Source organism: Cryptomeria japonica, chromosome 11 (assembly GCF_030272615.1).
Source record: "Cryptomeria japonica chromosome 11, Sugi_1.0, whole genome shotgun sequence".
Taxonomy (NCBI): Eukaryota; Viridiplantae; Streptophyta; class Pinopsida; order Cupressales; family Cupressaceae; genus Cryptomeria; species Cryptomeria japonica.
The window spans coordinates 58710014-58733680 of record NC_081415.1 but is presented as its reverse complement, the minus strand read 5'-3'; the positions used below and the strand labels follow the sequence as shown (position 1 = coordinate 58733680).

The 23667-nt window shown below is 35.1% G+C and overlaps 1 protein-coding gene across 1 annotated transcript; it reads left to right on the top strand.

The window, feature by feature from the left end:
- Positions 1–2358: 2358 nt before the first annotated feature.
- LOC131051334 (BTB/POZ domain-containing protein At1g30440) lies at positions 2359–23621 on the top strand. Its single transcript, XM_057985801.2, has 5 exons — positions 2359–2542; positions 2714–3488; positions 11376–11445; positions 17691–18914; positions 22856–23621. The coding sequence occupies exons 2-5, from the start codon at positions 3430–3432 to the stop codon at positions 23426–23428; spliced, it is 1926 nt and encodes a 641-aa protein (XP_057841784.2). The 5' UTR covers positions 2359–2542; positions 2714–3429; the 3' UTR covers positions 23429–23621.
- Positions 23622–23667: the final 46 nt, after the last annotated feature.

Genomic DNA, 23667 nt, shown 5'->3' with positions numbered 1-23667 from the left:
TCAGAGCCTTGCACTTAGCAAGACTTGATCCCTGGTGGGCTCATTAAGAACCTTTTAGCTTTTGGTGCTAAAAATTACTTTAAGGAGTATGAAATGAGGGGTTCGAAGCATGAAACTTCTTTAACGGTTCCATCATGTTGGATGACATTAAAGATACATATTCAATATGTCTAATGTGTAATATCTATAAATGCTAATGCAATTCTTGGATATTTTGACTTGATAATATCTTAAGACCTATCTTTAAATATGAAATTTTAGTTAGTAAATTTAAATATGCATATATACAATAATCTATTTTTTCACAAGGATTGACTTGAAATGAGCAAAAGAAAAAGTTTAAATTGAAGGAAACAATTATAGGTACAATGTTGCAATTACATGTGCAATTTAGTGTAAGGAACAAAATATGTATGAATTAGCTTGGATCCAAGCTACTAGAACTAAAAATGTCAAAGACTAATGAATTTTCTAGATATGCTCACTTATACACAAAATATGCTATAAAATAAGTAATGAGATAGAATATCTTTAGAAAAGACTTAAAATGACTATAAAATGAGTAAAAATGGTGAAGTATATACTTTTATCCTCCATAATAATCTAAGTACTAATCAAAACAATTTCACAATAATTGTTTTGGACATGATTTGTTTTGAAAAGAAAGATTATAAAAATAATAATAAAGACAAGAGTAACTTTGACTATATTTTATATCATGATGTCAAAGACATTTTTACATTATATAATTGAATGTTGCCTTTGGAATAAATAATTAAACTAAAAAGAGTTAAACTTTTTTCATCATTATCATCATAATAATGAAGATTTTTAATTTCTTCCAACTTAAACTCAACAACATATGTATAAATTCTTTATTGTAAAGTGAAATTTAGTAGTGTCTTTGTAATCTTTGGATTCTTTTTTATAAAATGCTTAAAAAATATATCAAACTATAAAAATAAAACATCAAATCTAAAAAGAAGTAATAGAGATTAAAATATTCTAAAATCACATAATAGAAAAGTTGGATTTGTACAATCAAAATTAATAGAGACCATGAATCATAATCGAGTCACTTGTGATTCTCAATTATTAACTTAATAGAAGGTTCATTATATGTAAAACATAATGTCATTACTTTTAATCATCAACAAAAATATTTAATTGATAATAAGGATTCATTATTAAAGTATTTTAAACATTACGTAATAAAACAATGGAAATGACAAGTACATTTAAAATTAAGTAGAGGCCATAGATTATAATTGAGCCACTTATGGTACTCAATTATTAACTTAATAAAAGATTCATTATGTAAATAATAATAAGATTAATTGTAATTATCAACAAAAATATTTAATTAATATGGAAGATGAATTAATTTCCCCCCTCCCTCTCTATTTTCTTCAGCTATCTTTGTCTAGCACTATGCCAAGTCAAAACTAACATTCTTAATTTTCATATATCATTTTCAATGAAATAATGGATCATATAGTACGATTCAAAATATATTAGAAGTTAACATATCTAGAAAAAATACTACTAACCATCAAATCACCCACAAGCTAGGTTTGTTACTCAATACAAGAGTATGACCCTATGCTGATACCTCTTTAATTGAGACCCAAGGATTGAGGGTATCCATTACATTAAAGTTGTTCATAGTATGATCTCAACCTCATTTCTTATATCATACCTTTGGGGGCTTGACCCTCGATGAATGATATAATCAAAGAACATACTATTATTCTCACCAATTGTATTCAATCAATTGAGCTACAATCTTTTGATAATAAAATGACTCATTTTGTTTTTGATAACTAAGAAAAATAGAAGACTTCCCTATTCCTAGACAAACACACATGATGCTCCACTCTTGTTTTTTTAAAAGTCAAATTAAAACTAATGAAAAACCCCACACATATAACACTTACTCAATCAATCAAACTAACCCTAAAAACAAAATCATTCTCTTATTATTAAAAAATATAAAATATAAATGATTATAAAATAAAATAACAGCTTACCAACCTGCATTAAATATACCATAATTATAATGATAGCTCATAAAAGTCATGTTAAATACACCTTAATAGAGGCCTTCAAAAGCACACAAAGGGACGAAACTTCAAACACAACTATGAACAATATCTTCATATCCCTGCATTACAATGTATGTTATGCTCATTCCTTATAATTAACATATATATTTTATATTTCCTAAAATCCTTTATGAATTCAGTTTGACTGTACACTAGATTATAGACCAGGCCAGCGGGAATATTGTAATATAATTTTTAATTCGATGAATTTTGTAACATCAATGGAGTTCTAAAAATAAGCACAAACTCATGAGCTTTTTTGCCATTAAGATCCACATGTCTCAATGTATCAGATAAATTCATTGGAGTCAGACATATATATAGTAAAATCGTTGAAAGATGCTTTTATATTCTTTTTCCTACAATCAAAATCAAAATCCTTGTTCCAACTGCCCATTCCATCTGTCATTTTTCACCACTATTGTTTTTTCCCTCTGGTATGACATTTTGCACCCAGAGAAGATTGTTCGAGCTTAATTTCTTGTTTGTTGTATTAGTTTATTTTTTGTGCACATGGCCTTAGTTGTCTTCAGTACTTAACAATCCAATTTGAGCTGCATGTTCTTTTCTTTATCCAACCTGGTCTGATTGCTATCGTTTTATTACAGAAGAAGAGGAGGTCCGGAAAGCACTGTGGACTTTGTGGGACTTGCACCGCATTGGTTCGGGTTGAATCTTTTTGTGTTGAAATGGGGAGATGGGTATGAAGTGGGTACTGCATTTTCTTTAGTTTTTGTAGCTGGTTTTTGGATTGCATTCCAAGTGGGTAGGCCTTGTTTTATTCATTGCAAGGCTTGTTGAGGAGCTTTTTTTTGATTCGTGTGGTGCAATGCAGGCATTCTGATATGGATATCGAAGTGGGTGGGTAGATTGTGTCTTATAGTGAAGTGGGTATTGGCTGGTTTTAGTTTTGGGATTGGATTTGAAGTGGGCTGGTCTTATTTTTAATGTGTTTTAGGCCTTATACTGAGATGGGTTTTCGTTGCAATGGGAGGTTTGGTGGAGATTCTTCTGTTACTCTTCTGCCATTATAGTGGTGTCATAAGAGCATTTGGTTTGCATTCTTGTAAGTATTGCAGTCTTTTAGGTCACTCCATTCACGCTTAGAACAGTGGGGAGGGGGTGCTTTTCTGTTGTCAGGACCGCTTTTCTCTGTACATTCCTGTTGAGGATCCCAGGCCTTCTTTGAAGTGTGTGCTCCTTTGAGATCTGAAATCTGCATTGTATGTTATTCCGCTTAATTAGGAGGTTTTGACAAGTGTGCACCTGAATCAGAAATAAGAACTGACAGCCAACATCTAGTCAGAACGGAGATTTGGGAAAGATGGCTTGTATGAAGCTGGGATCCAAGACTGATGGTTTCCAACGAAAAGGACAGGCCTGGTATAGTAACTTTTCCGTTTTCCATATCTAAGTTAGCCTATTTTTTTTGCCAATTTCAAATAAATAGTTCCAATGTCATTAGAACTAATAAAATTTAGCCATAGCAAAATTTGCATTATTTGTTTTCTAATACAAGGATTTTATCAGAGCAGCTTTTTGGTCTGCTGCTGAAGGTAACGATTTAGAAGTACTTCTCCATGATTAAGTCTTATTGAGTGCAAGGTGGATAACCCTTCAATGACGAGGCCAGAATCATGTCTTAAGTGATTTAGGTGGAATGTATACTTCTCGCTCACTTATTCTTAACTAAACAAAATGATTCTTTGTGCAGGAGTTGCAAAAATGAGAGTTTGTCATAAAACCTGTCAACAAAATAAATGAAAGAAATCCAAGGATTTTATCCTCTGAAGTATTATCAAGTTGTTTCTCTTGAGCTCACTACATAGTCTTTAATGGGTGCAACCTGACCCCGAGTTTGCCTCTTTTCTGTGGACGCTCCTGACGATAAGAAAACCTGACCTCATAGCCTTCTGAGATTCTCGATTATTGTGGCTTTTTCTCTTTTCCTCAACCATTTTTAGGCTATTTCTTAGCTTGCCGTGAATTTCCCTTATATCTGAGCTGGTTTTGAAAAATTCGTCTAATATCCGAAAATTCCGGCAAGGGCAATGCCAAAGATCCACAGTAAAGTCTAAAGGAGCGACAGAGATTACCAAATCATCAAATAAAATTTCGCTAGCTTTATCTTTTGTTTTGAACTTTACACTGCATCGAATGGGGAATCTGGAGGAAAAATCAAAAGTTTTAAAGGAAAAATATATATGCATTAATAATTTATAGTATGTATCGTCTTCTTCATTCTCCTCTCTTTTCTTCTTCAAAAAACTATTGAATAGTCTGGAATTGAGGCCTGAATGAAGCGTGGACATTAATAAACAGCATACAAAATTTGTCAGCGGTTTTGAATTAGCTTTCTCACCTCATTTGGAAAAGGAAAGAATTGTTTAGGTTTGGTCTGGGACCGCAGAGGAAATATAGATTTTCTGGTAAAAAAATATTTAGTCAGCATGATAGATCAGTTTGGTTCCAGGTTGCAACCAGCTTGAATGAATAGAATGCTTCCCAGTTGTGATGATGGAACAGTAGATTCTTAGTAAGCCTTGCGTGTGCTCAGGAATTGCATGTAATAGTTTATTCAATATTCTGCCTACTGGTGCTACAACATTAGGCCTCTTGCTAAAAACCTAAAAATCGAAAAGCTATATAGTATACTGTAAAGTATATAGTTTACATTGATACATAAGCATCCTATATCTTTTGTTGTAATTGACACCTGTTTACGTATTATGATACATTACTCTAATTATAATGTATAGAAATTATGTATCATAACAAAATTTAATTCCATATATTGTTCCTCTCAGTCGACTTAAGTCATGTTCAGGTACTGTAGAGACATATTGGAAGGCTTGTTTGTGAATTTAGCAAATTACCTTGTTTATTTATCATGTGCTTTTGAGAAAAGCATTGAAGCAGGGAAAGAGAATTTACATCACATCCTCCTTTTTATACAAGATAGAGTGGGGAAGAAAGGAGAGATCTTATTCAAGGCCATATGATTCTACGGAATAAAATCTAAAAGTCTGCATGTGTACTGGTGCAAGGCTCACATCCCTATCACGTCTCAATGCAAATAGACAGAAAAAGACATGGTAAAACATAGAGCAAGATGTGGATCTCTTGGCAGCCTCTTTGACTGTATTCACAATTATTTGTCAAAACTTTATGTTTGACATTTCTTGATTTCTGCTAGAAAACAATTTTGAAATATATATCATCTCTATTGCCTAACACTTGTTTGAAGATTGAAACTGCATTTTGGTTCTGATATGATTGTAGTCTTTGTCCTATTGCACCACTGGTGCTCAGCTATTACCTTCTCTTGAGTACACAATACTTGCAGGGTCCTTGTTTTCACTGTTGGTCCTCTTAAGCTTATTTGGTCATACTGCAAGGTGCCCTTCAATTACGAGATTGGCCAGGTCATTGCTTTTACTGTTGGTCTTCTTCACCTTGTTTGGTTATACCGTGAGTTGCCCTTCAAGTATCCCCGAGCCTTAAAAAATATGAATTTGGAATTTTCTTACTTGATAAGTTGTATGGGTGTTTTCTGTTTTTGCCACATTTGTGGGATACTTTTTCTCCCCTGCCCTGCTACATGTATCTGTGTATTCAATACTGGATATGGATAAAATATGCCTTGATATGGCATGGCAGTATCCATGTACAAACCCATATCTGGGTCACATTCAATAGGTCCAGATACAAAAACCGAGGCTGTCCTGAGCTGTATCCAGCTTCGGGTTATAAAAATAAAAAAAGTCAAAACCTGCAAAAAAATTGTGAAAAATAACAATGAATTTTTCTACACAAAAAATATATAGTTACTAATATAACATATAAATCATCAAAAAATACAAATATAACATATAAATCATCAAAAAATACAAATATAACATAAAACCTTAGTCTTTGAATATAATATATTTTATCCATAAATAAATGCTTTTAAATATGTTATATGCATTTTTATGTCTAAATAATAAATATAGATTTTATAAATACCATACAAAGGCTAAAGCTGTATGTGTATCGTGGGGGTCTTGAAACTTTGCCATAAATAATGCTCTATCCATTTCTATGCAACTATGCGAATTTATATTGACAATTAAAATCCAATTTCAGTACCTCCTTTAGTGGTACGCTTTCAGCTACTTTCAGCATTGAGTGCAATTCTGTTCAAATCCACTTGCTGTTAAGTTTCCTATAGTTTTTGTACAGTTTTAGAGGAATTTCCAGGTAAATTTATGTTTTTTCTGTTTGTTCTCTGATTCTCTTGTCTTGTTCTTCCTCGAAACATTTCTGGTTCAAGTACAATGTTCCTTTCTTCAAAGAAAGCAGGAGGCAGGGGTTCTATTGATTGTCTTCACAATGTTGTGTATCCATTTCCAATTCTGCTAGTTAATGCTGACAAGTAAAATGCAGTTTCAGTATCGTCCTTTAGCAGTAAGATTTCGGCTACTTTCTGGCCCACATGCAGTCCTCCTGTTCACATCCATTGGCTGTTAAATTGCCCATTTTCTTTCTATGGTATTAGAGGAATATATAGGAAAACATATATTTTTTCTTTGTTCTGAGATTCTGTCCGTCCTTGAAAGAGTTTTGGTTCAAGTAAAACATTTCTTGCTCTAAATCAACTAGGAGGTGTTGAAGTCACCAAGGACTTGGAGGAGCAAGAACACGCTCAACACTGAAAACTTTTCCACACAAGAGCAATGATAAATGTTAGACGACAATGATGGTACAATGTAGACAAGATGAATAATGTACAAGAGAACCCCTGTACATATAGGCAAGGGTGAGACATAGGACAACATAGGATTATGATGTCATAGTCATCTGACACAAGATAGAAAAATTAAATGCCCTAAGCAAACTTAATTAAGTAGGTGCAAAAAGGTCTTGAAAAGGAACTGTTTATGTAATATACCCCATCCACACCAACACTCCTTAAGTGCAACTAAGGGAGGAAAGAGAAAAAAGCCAAAGACTCAAATAGGGGTCTTGACAATAATCCCTAATGAGCTACCCATGTACGATCAAGACAATGAAGGAAGGAGAATTCAAGATCATCCCCCAAGGACAATTGGCTTCATGCCAAGTCAAAAGGGTCTCTAACAATGTACTGTCCCCAATTTGATTTTAATGAAATATTTATGTTTTTTGGTATTTTACTGATTTTAAAACTCAAACAACAAGAAGCTGAACTGAATAATAAGTGGCTGGAATTCACACCACAAACCCTAGGTTGCAAAGTAATCTCAGATTTGAATTATTTCAATAAACATAAGCACCAGTTTGGAACCCTTGAAGATAAATTTTATTTATTTGTAGTTGTTGAAACTGATTACAAAATGCTGGAAAAATATTTTCAGTATTCTAATAACTAAAATCCACTCATGAACTGCAGATTTGAGCATGTAATTATGAAAAACCTAGATTGTTCACACCTAGAAACCCAAGAGTGAATGGTTGCAAAGGCTGTTGTATGGTCATGGCTGGAAGTTAGGGGCGGCTGGGAATGAAGGCACAGCTGTATCAAAGGTTGGCACATTTCCTGAAACCGGCTGCAAGTTGTAGATTGCAGCAGAATAAATCCTCCCAAACCCTGAAATACCACTGGCATTGATGTAGGGCTACGATCAGATCCAGAAAGTGCAGCAAAAATGCCTTTAAAGATGCATGGTGGTGGGATGTGATGAAACTTGACATGAACTCTCCAAAGATCAGCTCCAATGCAACCTTTGTGTGGAGATGCCCTAAACGGAAGTTACGGTTTTTGTCCCCTATTCTGATAATGAAAGTACAGGAGGGTTTTTGTCCTCCAAGATCTCCAAACAGCCAAGGGTTTTTGTCCTTGTTTGTGGAAATGTACATGAATGCCCCAAGGTGAAAAATGCCAAATGAAATCAAGATCCAAATGAAGCCAAGCGCCTCTTTTTTAAACCTTTACAAAACTGTCCCTTGGATTAAAATTTCTTTCCAAAGTATTTAAAAATACTTTTTATAATTAAGAATTGAAAAAACACTTAAAATTAATTATATTATATAATATTATTAAATTGGCCCTTAAATATAAAATTGGTGTGTCCAATTTAAAATGATAACTTTATTAATTCTTTAGTTTTGGAAAGGGGACATGACACACAAATGGAGAAAAGGAGAAAACCTGTAGGAAAAAACTCCTTTCTGAGAGAAAATATGGGAACTAAGAAATCTCCCTATAACTATCCTCGAAAGATGAGGAACATGAAGAACTCCATCGAAGCATGAAGAAGCTGTAAATAACTGCTGTAATGTTGGAATTGAAGGACCTTGATTATAATCAAGATGAAGATCATGATATAAGAGGCACAAATCTGCATTAGTGACCAAAATGTCATTAATCGAACAATGCACAAATGGCAAACAAGGCAGCAATTTTGGAGTCGAAGATGCACCAAAAGATACGAATAGTCTCAAGAACATTGATCAATTGAAGAAGATAGAAGGCGGCTTCCATGAACAGGAATACAAGATTGTCTATATGGTATGTGTTCCATATTACTGAAATGCATCATGCCCTGATAAGTAATATACTCTGTTCACACCAAAAGGAGGGAGAGGTTTGGCTGTTTGTTCTTGCATTGTTGGCAAACCCTTTGTGATGGGCCTTGGTGTATCCTTCCCCTTCCACATGCTGGAAACATATTGGGTATAGAGGATAATTTCCTAGTCACATAGAGGATGTTTACTGGCCATCCTCATGTAGTGGAAACATCATTATGGGAAACAGAACCCTCCCAGGACTGGATGCATGTCTTTGTGGTACATTGGAAAAATCTGTGCAAAGTGATCATAAAGGTACCCTCCTCTCTCTTTTTTTCTCTTTATAATACTATCTTGATCATCTCATGAAGATGGTCTAGCATGTCTAGATTGGGTACTGTGTTAAGTGCATAGGAAAGTAAATAGAGGTATTAGGAATAGGAATCTCATGCCTTGTATACTTTGATATGTATTAAAGAGTTAAATGCTTTTATACTGTCGATTCAGATCTCAAGAGATGTTGGGGGATTGACATAACTATGGTGGAAACAATATGTTACAATGGTGACAAATGTGTGAAAGTTGAAGTGAGCAAAGCAACTTATCTAGAACAAAAGAAAATGATAAAATACACAATGGAAAAAAGCGGGACACAAAAAATTAGGAGCATAATTCATTACTGTAAGTAAAAGTGTTTTATATCTCTGGAAAGAGCTGTGAATAATTCACTACAAATCCAAATTGGAAAGAGACTTAGAAGAACTGGAGAGATAAATTGAACTAGTTACAAGTTTATGCTAATATAGTACAAGTTAAGATAAAAGGTGAAAATGGTTTTAGCTCCTACGTTACTTTTAATCTTCCTTTTAATTAATCCTCCTTTCTTTTCTTTAACTTTCTTTCCCTTCCTTTGCATCAGTAAGCCAATCACTTAGCTTGTTTCATTTCACCATATTACTATATATGAGAAGTATAATTTTATCTATTTCCAAGCATTGGCTTTAAGCCTTTCCCTGATGTTGGGTCCAGTAGTGAGACCCAAAACTTTGGAACCTAAAAATCTCATGCAGCCAAATCCAGCCAGTTATGGAAAATCAGTACACTTGGTAACAAACCACTCCTAAATCAATGATGTAACTACTATTACATGGGTGGCATGTGGCACAGGTTCATGTATGTTGGATCTCTGCATGGATGGGTGTTGGGTGGATAATGACAGAACTGGCATTTCTAACCAACACATAATGCTGGTATTTGGGGTCAGACAAGTGACTGAGGTCTTGATGGTTGACATTGGTGCCAATTTTGGAAATTGAGCATGGAGGTTGATGTAATTGGTGCTGGTTTAGGGCTTATCTGGGCACTGTGCTGGTGTAACATAACTGGTGCAAGAGTAGAGCCTTTCCACAAAGATGAACCTTGAAGCAAGTGAAGCTTGGTGCAGAGAATTTGGATAATATCAACGATTGGGATGCACTGGGAAAACAATGTCCTTATTGCAGCCTTTGACACAGAAATTGTCACTGTTGTGGACTTATAAATTTTGCCCTTTTGCCCTGATTGTAAAAGCTCCTTCATATTCTTTGATGGTGGAGATCATTTCTATTCTTGATACTACAAGTATGGGTCTGGTTGTTAGATGGGTGTTTCTATTAATCTATCTCCATTTTATTGGCTTTTTGCCATTTTGGCATGCCATTGGAATCCATTACTGGAAGAACCTTTCCACCTCATGTTAGAAATTTATGTTGTAGAACTGCAATAATCTTTCTGTTTCTGGTATTTGTTCATACAATACACAAACTTTTGTTTTGCCCAGTTTTTAATGTTGGATTGTTTAGGATATTTTGCAACTGTGTTTTTTTATTCCAGTTATATCTAAATACAATCTAACAAGACTCTATATTGGTGAAGAGTTTGGATGTCTTTTCTTGTGTTCTGCTCCGTCTTACAAAAACTTCTGTTGTACTCTTTTGGTGACTTTCAAATGATTAGATAAAACCTGTAATGATGTTCACAATGTCTTTCAAAATGTTCCTTAAGTATTCTGTGAGTAGGTCTTCTAGTTTATATCTAATTGGATCTGGAAACTTTTTTGAATGGATAAAGTTGAACTCGACTGATTAAAAGCTCAGGTTAAAAGCTGCTGTGTGCTGTATTCAGGAGTTAGGATTCTTTCACAAAACCCTGATTTTTTTCTTTTCAGCAAACATTTGCGAGCACCCTCCTGAACTAGGGATAAGCTTGCATAATTCCTGTTCTTGTTTTCAGTTCTTATTTATTATTTTCTTTAAAGCTTGGTATGCACATTTGTTTATAACTTCAACCTTTATTTACCTTTGCTAGTGAATCTGCCTCGTTGACCAAAGACTTAATTGTCCCATGTACATAATCTGGCCTGCAACCCCATTTTCTCCTTTAGGGTGGTCTATATACAGTTTCAAAGTTCTTCTTGAAAGCTGTCTGCATTCAAACCTCTCTTCCAATCCATGTAATACAGAATCACCATGAGACAGCTCATGTCATGATTATGTCTTTTAAGAATGATATACACAGTTCTTTTTAATTTAAAGTTTAGACATCTAACAGCTATATTTATTTGTAAGGTTTTGTTGTTGACTATAAACTTGTTCTATACTTGCATTGAATTATGACATCATTTATAAAAGTTTTACCATCTCCAACATATATAATGTTCAACCCTGCTTCCTAATTCATAGCAAAATGTGATCTCTACAGGTTTTGTACGACAGGGCTTCCTAGTGACATCCTGATTGAAGTTGGAGAAATGTCCTTTCATTTGCACAAGGTTTGAGTTTTATCATTATTTTTTGCAGTCTTTATCAAATTCATTACATAATCTATTAGGCACATTTGATAATTAGTGCAGACTTGATTTATTTGAATGGCTAAGCTGTTTGCGGAGGCACAGTACGGTCCACAGCATTGAAAAAGCCATGAATATTCTTCTGATCACTTGTATTCTGTTGTGTTTCCTGCATACTTCTGAGTCTGGCAGCTCCACTGCAACAGCGAAAATTCTATATGAAATTTCAATGATAAAAAAGTTTCACAAGATTAGAACCTGAACATTAATAGAGAATATTCTTGTTAAATGTGAATTGAATTCTCCAGGCGTTCATAAAGATTATGCTTATAGAGACATTTTATAAGTGTTTTTCTTCGTAGTTTTTAAGCATGTAAATATTTCCATATTTAAATGTTATATATTATTGATAAATTGATAATTATTGATTACAAAATAGCTCGTGGTGGAAGGACAATAGGAACACATGCAATGTTGATTTAAGCTTGCTATCATTATGTCAAGTTTGATAAGTGAAGTGCACTAAGAACAATAACAACATTCAAGAATATGATCACCCTGCTAGTCTGGAGGTCCCTAATATGACTAAACTATACAATGACTTGCGTACAGTTTGTTAATGACTGTGATGCAAGTGTTCACTATGATGCCATTAATCCAGATATCACAATATTCTGTCACACATCATTGTTATAGAACTCTGTGTAAAGTGTACTTACAAGTGTTGTATGTTAATCTCCATGACCCTTATTCCCAAAAGAAAGCTCTTAGACTTTTAGTTAAAAAAATGACTGATTAACTATTTTCTAACTAGTGATTTATCACATGCTATTTTGATTGATCTCCTGTAAATCTGCATCTTCACTTGGAAAATAATACTTGACAACCATATGTCAGGAAATTAGCATTTACTCATCTGCAGATGAGTCTCATTCAATGTCTAGGTTGAGATTGTCTGTAACAAAGAACTGAATGTTGGTAAGATGCATATTGCAGGCTTGTAGAAGTCACTGCAGGCTTCTGCACATGTTTGACACTCAAATTGCTGGCTGCAGTCACCTGTATACCCAGCCAAAATGCCCAGCTGGACTCCTCTCCTTGTACCTGTATAACATATATTGAGAAGGGGTAGGTTCTTGCAAAAGAGTTATATGGAGGTTAATCCTTACCACCATCCAAAGGCAATGAATATTTACGTGACCAACATTGAGTCTCTTGAGGACTAAAATCCTTATTGTCAGTGTTGCATGAAATTCATCACTGTTTACCTGTTGGGAGATCGATTATTAATTGCTCCAAATAATGTTGTCATATTTGTGAGCTGTATTCCAATGGCTATAAGGTTTGGAAAATTTTCAACCAGCCACACTAAAAATATGTCCATGCAACCTTACACTCCTTATGCTGGCAATCTATGTTTATGGTCGCAGATAGTGGATCCAGTTAGAATGGCTATGTGAGTGATAAGGGATACTTCTGCTCCCAACTCAGCATATCTGTAACCATCACTGTAAGGCCAGACTTTATGAAGTAACTATTGTATACATACGATATGAATCTTGTTCACTAAAAGAGAAAAATACATCCTTTTATTCATGGCGATAATTCTCATGTCTGTTTCACATATTCTAGTCAATGGCATTCTACTGTAGATTTGGATACAATCAGTGTATCCTTCATGTTGGCTGTATATTATTCTCCAAACTATCTTCAATATTTTTGCCAAACAACTTAATTGTATTTATTAGTCACTATTATCAGTTATATAGTCTTTTGGTAATTTTTTATATACAAGTTATTATAACAGTATTACATGTACGAAAGTTCAAAATTAATAAGATTATGCCTCAAGCAAGATGTCTCATCAATAGGACAACAAACTAATTTATGAAAAATAAAATTTAACCTGTGATGAAAGGTAACTCTCAAAACCTAATAAAAAATGAATGATGATGAGATGGAGGAGATTGTTTATGATGAGCCTTATTGAAAAGCTCTCCTATTTTGAGGTGTGGGGGTGAGAAGAGGGAGTAACTGGTTTCTCTTTCTAGAATTTTCACTTACTTTCAATTTTTGATCCTTTCATATATTTTTTAACCTCTTGTATTTGATGATGTGGTCATTTCTTAGTGTGCCTAATGAGGGCCGGCCAATGCAAATTAAAACAAGTTGCTTCCAAACAAGCAGAAAGTATCTCCACACACACTAGTCGGAGGGTCCTAAGCCTAAAGACTAATGGTAACTAAAGTTTCTCATAGAAAGAGATGATTGACGATTGGGAAACTTACAATCTTGTTTTTAGTAAAGAGTAAGTTTGCAATGTTCTACTATTTGCAATGCACTACTACTTGTAGCAAAGTCTGGATGGAAAGTGCATCAGATGGATGTGAAATGTGCCTTTCTCAGTGATGATCTAGAGGAGGAAATCTATATGAAGAAGCCACCAAATTTGAGCAGTGAGATAGGGATTACAAGGGTTTCTGTAGACTAATCTGGCATTTTGCATGGCATGGAAAGATTAAAAAATTCTTTCTTTCAATTTGATTCACCAAATGCAAGTTCGATCAACAATGTGTGTGTTAGACAAGTCAATGATCATATATTCAGTGCTGCTTTATGTGGATGATTTAATCATTATTGGTAATAGTACTTCTTTCATACACAATCTGATAGATAAATTCAATATTTCTTGCGAGATGACAAATTTGAGATTGTTACGTTACATATTGGGGATACAGGTTTTGCAAATAAATGATGATTTTTTTTGTCACATCCTAAATACGCATTGGATTTACAGAAGATTTTTAAGATTGGACCAATGCAAGCTATTTGATACCTTGTGTCAATCTGGAGTTAAGTTGACAACAGAGTGTATGTCATCAGCAATTGATGCTAGTGTGTATAGATGACTTGTTAGACTTGATTCATGCAAAGCTAGGCCTATCCTTTGTAGTTATTATGTGTAGGTTTTTCGGCTGTGAATCTATGGAGAGCCACTGAAGCTGTTAAGAGGATATTGTGGTATATTTAGGGTGCCACCCACTTGAGTATCATGTATTCATATGTAGTCAAGGGGTGCTTGATATGATATACAAATTTGGAGTAGATGCGGATCATAGGATGTCTGCTTTAGGATACCTTTAACTTGAGTTTTAGTCTTGTTACCAGGGAGTGCAGGAAGTAGGACAGAATTAGAGTAGTAAATGTAACATAGAAGATCACATGTACTAGGGATTTATCAATTGAGCTTGGTTTTCTGCAGAATTACCAACCATTTTGATTACTCACCATCTAGTGGAGATGCCATGTGCCAAGCATGTTAAGATCAATTGGCATTCAATTTGGCACTACATTCAAGATGGAGTTATGGAGTTAAAATTTATCTTTAGTTTGGGAATAGGTTGTGGTCATATTTATGAGGCCATTGGATGAGGTGAAGTTCAGTAGGGTGCAGTACTTGCTCTTGCTTTTTGAAGTTATCACTGGGCAGGTAAAGAGTGATTCACTCCCTTTGGTAGGAAGTTTTTCACTCCCTTTGGTAGGAAGTTTTAGCTTATGTGAATGCCATCTTTCTCAAAGCTCCTCTAAGTATTGATTTAGAGGGGATGTAAATTCCTCTCATGGGGTCTTTTATAGATTCATAATTTAATATATTTATGGAGTACGTTGTGATGTATGTTGGCATGTAGGCTCTTGAGTGGTCAACTCACCTCATATGTTATTGATTAAAGGGGTACTTTTTAGTTGTCGTGCCCACTCATTATTCATATATAATGTAATTGAAGAGAAAAATAGTGGTAAAACTATGCAGGAGAAGCATGGTTAATAATGGCATACTCACAATATGACAATAGAATTTATCTTGGAATTCCCATTTGGGAAAAAACCCAGCAACAACAACACTTACTATATTAACTCAATCGTTAACTATACAATTAGATATTTTGCATTTGTGCTTAACCCTTAAGCCATGTGGGAATATTTATAGACACATAAATATGGGAAACTACTAAGTTGTATTATAATACAATGGGACATGAGCTGAAAAAACCACCTATAAGGGCCTTTTTTTCCCTTTCTCAAGGTCTCGTGCCCTCAAACATCCTCATGGGGGGCTCCTGGGTCTCCCCATCTCCTATTTGATGCAATGCCCTAGATCCCGTAGTTGTGGTTTGGTGCATAGTCTATAAGGGGTGTAAAACATATAAAGTATCTGGTACATATCCCACAGTAATTCTCTTATTATTGAATATATAATTATATTGTTATATGGGAACCCTTAGAGGATTCCTTATTGAAAATCCTATCTTATAATGTTGCGTATCTTTTATTTTTGTTGTTATAAATAGCATTTAAACACTAATACTCCACAGGTATCTTTGCAACTATGTGTGGTATAGAAGGCTTGTTTTGGGATGCAAGACCAACTCTTTATCTAGAGTATATAGTAGGCATCTTTTGCATATATTGACTTGGGACTGGTTGTACATGGGTTATCCATTGTGATATAAAGTTATATAAACACATGGCTCAATGCAGTACATGTTTCGGATATATTTGGTATCAAAGTTTATTTTCATGGTTATTGATGCTATTGCCATGCTAACTACTTTAACACTTATGATAAAATCAAGCATGGAAGGGAGTTAAAGTTCGTTTACTTTAGACTTATCATAGAAAGAGACATCTGTCTTGACATCCAAATCACTGTGTTATGTGCTTGCTGTGTAATTCATGGTTCTTGATGACGATGGAAATCATGCAATACAGTTCCAAAAACAGTAAACATATAGAAAATGTTGATGTTTAAGCTACAAAAGAAAGCCACATGCAAAAACATAAGAGGAAAAAGAATTTTACAAACGTGGGCAAGATTGAGGAATTGAATTGAACATTTATAATTTTGGGAAAGATTGACAAACTTAGTCATATTTAGTGACTTGTTGTAGATTATCAATAGCATTTTACATGATTTACAAGTGCCATTCAAAGAAGTAAACATACCTGGTAGCAAGGCTTGAGGTTACATCTACTAGAAAACATGCAACAGTACTCAATTTTGAATGTATAGAATTACCTAAAAATTAAAATTCCATAGTCATCACTATTTAATATTTACTTTTGTATTCCTTTAACTTGATTCTTAATGATGTTTACTGTTTACTATTGTTGAGGCTTACATATTCACTTAATTTAGGAGATTCTCCTCTCCTTATTTCTCATCCAACTTGAGCCTTTGGCATAGGGTGCATGAGATGTTTATTTTTATAAATGAGCAGATTTAAGTCACAATAGAAATGTGTCAAATTGAGTATGATGGTTAATTAATTTGATTTTTGACTGGTAAAAGAGGTATTGTTTTTGATATATTTGGCTGTTAAAAATTGTGTTTGTGTGAGTGTAAACAGAGTGGTGGATTGGTTGCAAGTTCTTCAATTATAAATGAGCAGATTTAAGTCACAATAGAAATAAGTGTCAAATTGAGTATGATGGTTAATTAATTTGATTTTTGACTGGTAAAACAGGTATCGTTTTTTATATATTTGGCTGTTAAAAAGTGTGTTTGTGTGTGAGTGTAAACAGAGTGGTGGATTGGTTGCAAGTTCTTTAATATGAATAAGAATGAATGAACATCTGGAAGATACTGTAATTGTTGAAAGAGTTGCTTAAGTTATGAAACAAGTAGCTACAAGTTTTCTGAAGTACTTTTGTAGGTGTTATTTATCAATGGAGTCAATAAGAGTTTATAAATTGTAATAGGTTACTATTTTGCTACAAAGCATATGTACCATATCAGGCGTGGCTTTTACAAACAGAAGGATTATATTTGGTTTTGTCATATATGTAAGATGTCATTCCTTGCTGCTGGTGTAAAAGCTTTATGTTAAGATATTTTAATCATGCAAATAGTCTTCAATCCTTATCATATGATATTATAGTATTTTCTCAATTGTACTAGTCTGAACAGAGTGAATTTATCTGTTTTTTAAGGAAGTTGAACAGATGAGGTCATGAGTTTCAATTCATGATTGCTTTTGCAATAACAATTATCATTTCAATAGAATTTGTTACAAAACTCAAATTGATTGTCAGAGTATGAATATTCACTGTTGATTTCTTTTGGCTATTATAGGTACCAACAAGGTTATAAATAAATGCAAGGATTACTTTCCTTTCCACTACTTGTTTCAAGTGTATCCGTCTTACGATTTTTTCATTGATTGCAGTTTCCATTGTTATCACGGAGTGGGAAATTGGAAAGGCTTATTGAAGAATTTTCTGACGATGAAGAGGAGGGCTGTGCTATAAAGCTGCATGATATACCTGGTGGACCAAATGCCTTTGAACTTGCAGCCAAGTTTTGTTATGGAGTAAAAGTAGAGTTGACTGCTGCAAATGTTGTTTTTTTAAGATGTGCAGCAGAGCATCTTGAGATGACAGAAGAATATGGAGAGGGGAATCTGGTTTCTCAGACCGAGGTTTTCTTGAATCAAGTGGTGCTTCGTAGCTGGAAAGATTCTATAAAGGCACTTCAGAGCTGTGAGGATGTGCTTCCACAAGCTGAAGGATTAAATATTGTAAAAAGATGTGTTGATTCTGTAGCCACCAAAGCTTGCACAGATCCAAACTTGTTTGGATGGCCTATGATGGAGCATGGAGCCATGCAAAGTCCTGGAGGAAGTGTTCTATGGAATGGAATCAGTACAGGAGCCAGACCAAAAAATGCTAGTTCAGATTGGTGGTTTGAAGATGTCACTGGATTGAGTCTTCAGTTGTATAAGAGGCTGATTTCAGCAATGGAAGCCAGGGGTATCAAACCTGAGAATATTTCTGGATCTTTGACATTGTATGCAAAACGATATCTCCCTGGACTTAATAGGCGCCAGGGTGTTCGAGAAAATAGCAGCCGCTTTTCTGCCATTTCATTGTCTTCCACACCATCTGAAGATGATCAAAGATTTCTTCTTGAATCTATCGAGGCTATGCTGCCAATGCAAAAGGGTGTGGCATCCACCAGGTTTTTGTTTGGACTGCTGCGTACTGCAATGATTTTGAATGCAAACGCTGCTTGTAAAAGCAATCTAGAGAAAAGAATAGGGATGCAATTGGACAAGGCCTCACTGGAAGATCTTCTTGTGCCCAATTACTCCTATGCAGTGGAAACTCTGTACGATGTTGATTGTATTCACCGGATTCTAGATCATTTTCTTGTGTTGGATCAAGCATCTGAAGATGCATCTCCTTGTTCAATTGATGATGGGCAATTGATTGGTTCTCCATCACTTACACCAATTACTATGGTTGCAAAGTTGATGGATGGTTACCTTGCAGAGGTTGCACCAGATGTCAATTTGAAGCTTCCCAAATTCCAGTCGTTGGCAGCAGCACTTCCTGACTATGCTAGACCTTTGGATGATGGTCTATATCGTGCTATTGATATTTATTTAAAGGTAATTTCTGTTTTCTTCTCTCTAGGAATGATTGCCAGACCGTTGCAGTCATGAGATTATGCTTACATTGACATTAGGTAAGGAAATGCCCATACTTTCTGGTTAGCTCCTACCCTTTGGTTGAGGGAGGTTACTATGACAGAGGTATTGGAGTTGTGAACTCAATGGACAGAATTTAGAAGGAAACACAAAGGTTTAATTTTTGGAAGTGAAGCTCCCTTGAGTTGTCATAGACCTTTTTGGGGATGATCCCAACCTTATCAGTTGCATTTGTTGTGCTCACATTTCACAAGTTGATGCAATTGCAGCTGGAAAAGGGCAGATCTTTTGTGGAGATTTCTGATATCTTTTGGCCTTGAGCCTTTAAAACAGCATATTTGTGTAGCTTTGGGTAGAGATTTTTCTTTCTAGGGACAAGTAGTCACAAGTCACAACCATAGGTACATGTGAGTTATTTTATTCAAACCTACCTAACTTGCTGTATCTAGCCTAGGTCCTCTCGCAACTGGATATTTTGATGTGCCAAAACAATCTAATTTGATCAGGCCATTTTTATTCAGCTTGTCTTTTAGAAAAAAATAATTTTTATTGAATTTATTCCCCTACAAATCCATATCCCAGTTGAGTTACTTTGTTTAGCCTGCCAATAAATAATTTTACTATTTTACATATGTTTCTGTTATAAAGATTTTTTTACACTCACATATACAGAAACCATATGAAGCTCCCAATATATAGTCTCTTAAGCTGCTAGTGAGGTCAACTAGCCATTCACCACTATTTCTTGCAATCATTCACTCCAACCTGAGTGGAATGATACTGTGGCCTCATGACTGAATATGCTAATCTATGTTGGATCAACCATAGTTGAAAAAATCGCCAAAAACTCTTTTGTCTCGCAAGTACTCCCAAGTCAAAATGCCAGGCAAGTTACTCTCCCAAAAAATTGTGCAATTTTTTCCTTTAAAACTTGTGAGTAAATGTAAAAAATCACGAGTTTTGTATTAAAAACTCGTCCAAATTCATATAATTTTTTTTTTTCTTGCTTGTTAAAAAAATGGGATTTACATTGGTGGTAAAGGTTTCAAAGGCCTTAATTTGGACTGCCCCTCGATCTTGTTGGGTGTGTTGCCCCCAAATCCTCACAAGGGGCACTGCTTCTTGACCCCCATGAGGGGCACTACCCCTCAACATCATTGGGGTCTCCACTTCCAAATCCCCATTAGTTATTGAAATCTGTCAAATAAAAAACTTGATTACAATGAGGGGGTGATGGGGAATTGGCTGTAACTCTCGAGTGTGCCTACTTAGATGTTATCAATACACAACTTGCCAAAAATCTCTTTAGATGAGGCAATTTCTACATATGACATGGCTGGTGGAAGTGGCATTATAACTCATTTAGAGTTCAACTTGTTTTTTGGTCTATGGTATTAATTAAATTCTAATTTTGATTTATATATGATGGAAATTAGTAATATGCTCAACAAATTTAGTAATATGTGTGTTTTTGAAGAATATTTATAAACATTTATGTATATGAAATGTTTGATGAAATCCCTGAGTTTTTCCTGAGTTTTTGTCGAGTCCCGAGTTTTAAAATTTTTTGGGACTGCTGAGTTATTGCCGAATCTGAGTTTTTCAAACTATGGGATTAGCTATGTTCCTTTCCCTCTCACAATCTTCCCTGTACATCATTGTTATTCATTCATCATTGGTGTTATAGGCTATGATACTATGAACTTAATACAAGTAACCCTGAGACTCCTTATTTTCATTTTCTACGATTTCCAGCTTTATGGGGAACAGTCTTACCCAATTGTTAGTATTCACATTATCACGAAAGATATTGTAATGGTGTAATTTGGAATTAGGGTCAATCAAGATAATAAAATCACGAATAATCCAAATTAACCAAAACAAGGTGGAAAGAGGGGTGAACCTAATAGATTTAGCCTCAATCCAAATAAGGAAAGGGCTGAAAGTCTGATTAGATTCAAGTGGATTAGGGTTTTCCTCTCTCCTAGGTTGAAATTGATTGATAATTGTAAATTAGTGCAAAACAATGAATAATTGAAGTAAGTTGTCGCTGACAGACTACTATAGATATCCCATAGAGCCACAAACTGAGATTTGGGCAAAAGATGTTTAGAACCTGTTCCCAGAAGTTCAGCCTGATTTTTCGGGACCAAGTAGCACAAATCTGCCCTTATCCTTTGAATTTTCTGCCATCGAAATTTGAAGCTATTCGTCACTATCGACTCTGCCAGAATTCCCGAGTACAGCTCTTGCACTTGTTCCCTGCACACAGAAAGATAGGAAATAGGTTGGGAATAGGGGTTTGCCTTAGGTCAAACTTCGATTTTGGAATTAACCATTAAATTGAAATGATAAATGTAGTGAAAGATTGTAATAAAATACTTTCCTTTTGAGGGAAAGATTGTATCTGAAATGAAATGCTTGAAACAACAATGTATACCTTGATGAAATTTTGTTTGACCTTCACACAAAGGTTCTAGGTTTTATGTAAAATGTCTTCATAAAACATTGATCATGGATGCCATCTTCAATACTTGAACTTGACTCACTTTTGCTCCAATGTTTGATGAATGACCTGATTGCTTGCTCACTTGAATTTGCTAGAGTGTAATTGAGATTTTGATTTCGATTAGGTGATTGATTAGTTGATTAGGTTTCAAATGAGAGGGGTAGACCTCCTTTTATGCTTGACTGCCCGAAAACAAATTAAATTTCTGGAGTAGGCTGACACGAGATCAAATTTTGCGCTCATTTGAGATGATTGTTGCAGGGCCCAAAAATGGGTCTTGATTTTGGACCATGGCACCCAGCACCTCACCCAGTACCCTGGTCTTGAAAAGTCAGGACTTAGTGTGAGGCGGAGATAGTGGAAATGATGAAAATGTAAGTCTGATAGGGGGTGAGCAGAATCAGCAGTTATCAAGCATTGGAAGTTGGAACGCCAAATGCGGTCTAGGTGAGGACGAAATTGTAAGCGATTACAATTTACAACGCTACAAATGTGTTTAAGTATCGATTCTTGAGCATATCTTATTTATCAATTCAATAAAAATTAAGGAAGGGAAAGAGTTGAGGAAGAAAAATAGTATCAGATTATTAGAACTTTGACAATTTACGACAGTATGTATGACATGTTTATAGAATATATTATATAAATTATTATGATTTCTGTTTGATCTGCTGTGGGTGTGTTAAACTTTTCATGGACCAGCTAGGAGTCTAACCTAGGACCTCCCATTTGCTGCTTGGTTGCTTTGTCACTGAACTATTGCCCCCTTTGTAACTGGTCCATCTTTGGTTAGGTGTGGCTCATTTTCCAACACCCACCCTTGAGCCACACTTCGGTGCTCAGGGCTGTTAGCTTGGCCTGGCTTTGCTAACCTGGGCTCTGATACCATGTTAAACTTTTCATGGAGGTCCGGCTAGGAGTAAAGCCTAGGTTCTCCCATTTGCTACTGGGATGCTTGGTCTCTGACTACCAGCCAACCCCCTTTGTGATTGGTCCATTTGCGGTTCATGTGTGGCTCATTTTCTTACAGGGTGGACAAAATACACACAATCTGAACTTTGCTTCTATCAGATCAACTTATGGTTTATCTCACATTCATCCATTAGCCCATGGTGAGTTAGCTGACCAACCACATTAGAGATTGGGTGTTGACTTTGTGGTTTTAAAAGCATACAATGGTTAAAATGGTGGTTTCTACTTCTAGTTATGTGGATAATATGTTGCAGTTGTTGTGCCATATGAAATGAATATAGCTCTGAGTAGCCCGTACTAATTTCCTGTCATAATATTTTCTCAAGCTGTTTCCTTTGAATTATCTTTTAATGTCATGTAATTCTTTAAAATTTTAAATATGATTCCTTCTATTTTAATGCTAGTGGATTTTTGATTTCAGGCACACCATTGGCTTACTGATTCAGAAAGAGAACAACTTTGCAGGCTTATGGATTGTCAAAAACTTTCCTTAGAGGCTTGTACTCATGCTGCACAAAATGAGAGATTGCCACTCCGGGTGGTGGTTCAAGTGTTGTTCTTTGAGCAATTACAGTTACGGACTTCTATTGCAGGTTGCTTTCTAGTCTCAGACAACCTTGACACTTCTAGGGCCCTGAGACATAATGTTCCTATCTCCAATGAAGGGGCCATACAACCATCAGCTATGCGTGGAGAAGGCTGGGCCAATGCAGTAAGGGAAAACCAGGTTCTTAAAGTGGGGATGGATAATATGAGATTGCGTGTTTCTGAACTTGAAAAAGAATGTTCTAGCATGAAACAAGAGATTCAGAAGTTAGGCAAAGGCAAAGGCCCATGGAATTCAGTTTCAAAGATGTTTGGATTTAGGATTAAATCTCAATTTTGCACCACACAAGAAGCCGCTATCAGCAGTCAACAAGATGGTATGAAAGAACAGGACCAGCTTAAGCCAAAACAATCACGACACAAGCGAAATGTATCTTCTGCAAATTAATGCTTTCTAAAAAAAGTGCTTTATTCTGTAGAATAATTTTTTTCTTGATTATTTGGAATGTCTGTAGGTTTTTGCAGCAAAAGCAAAGTACGATTTCTGTTTCTTCTTGTTGGGAATAAAATGCATGACTTGATTCAAACATGTAATTTTATGTAATTTATGCAAGAACAGACCCTTAATTGCCATTTCCTGAGGAATGTTGTAACTTACCATGCCATTCTCCTTACATTTACTCTGGC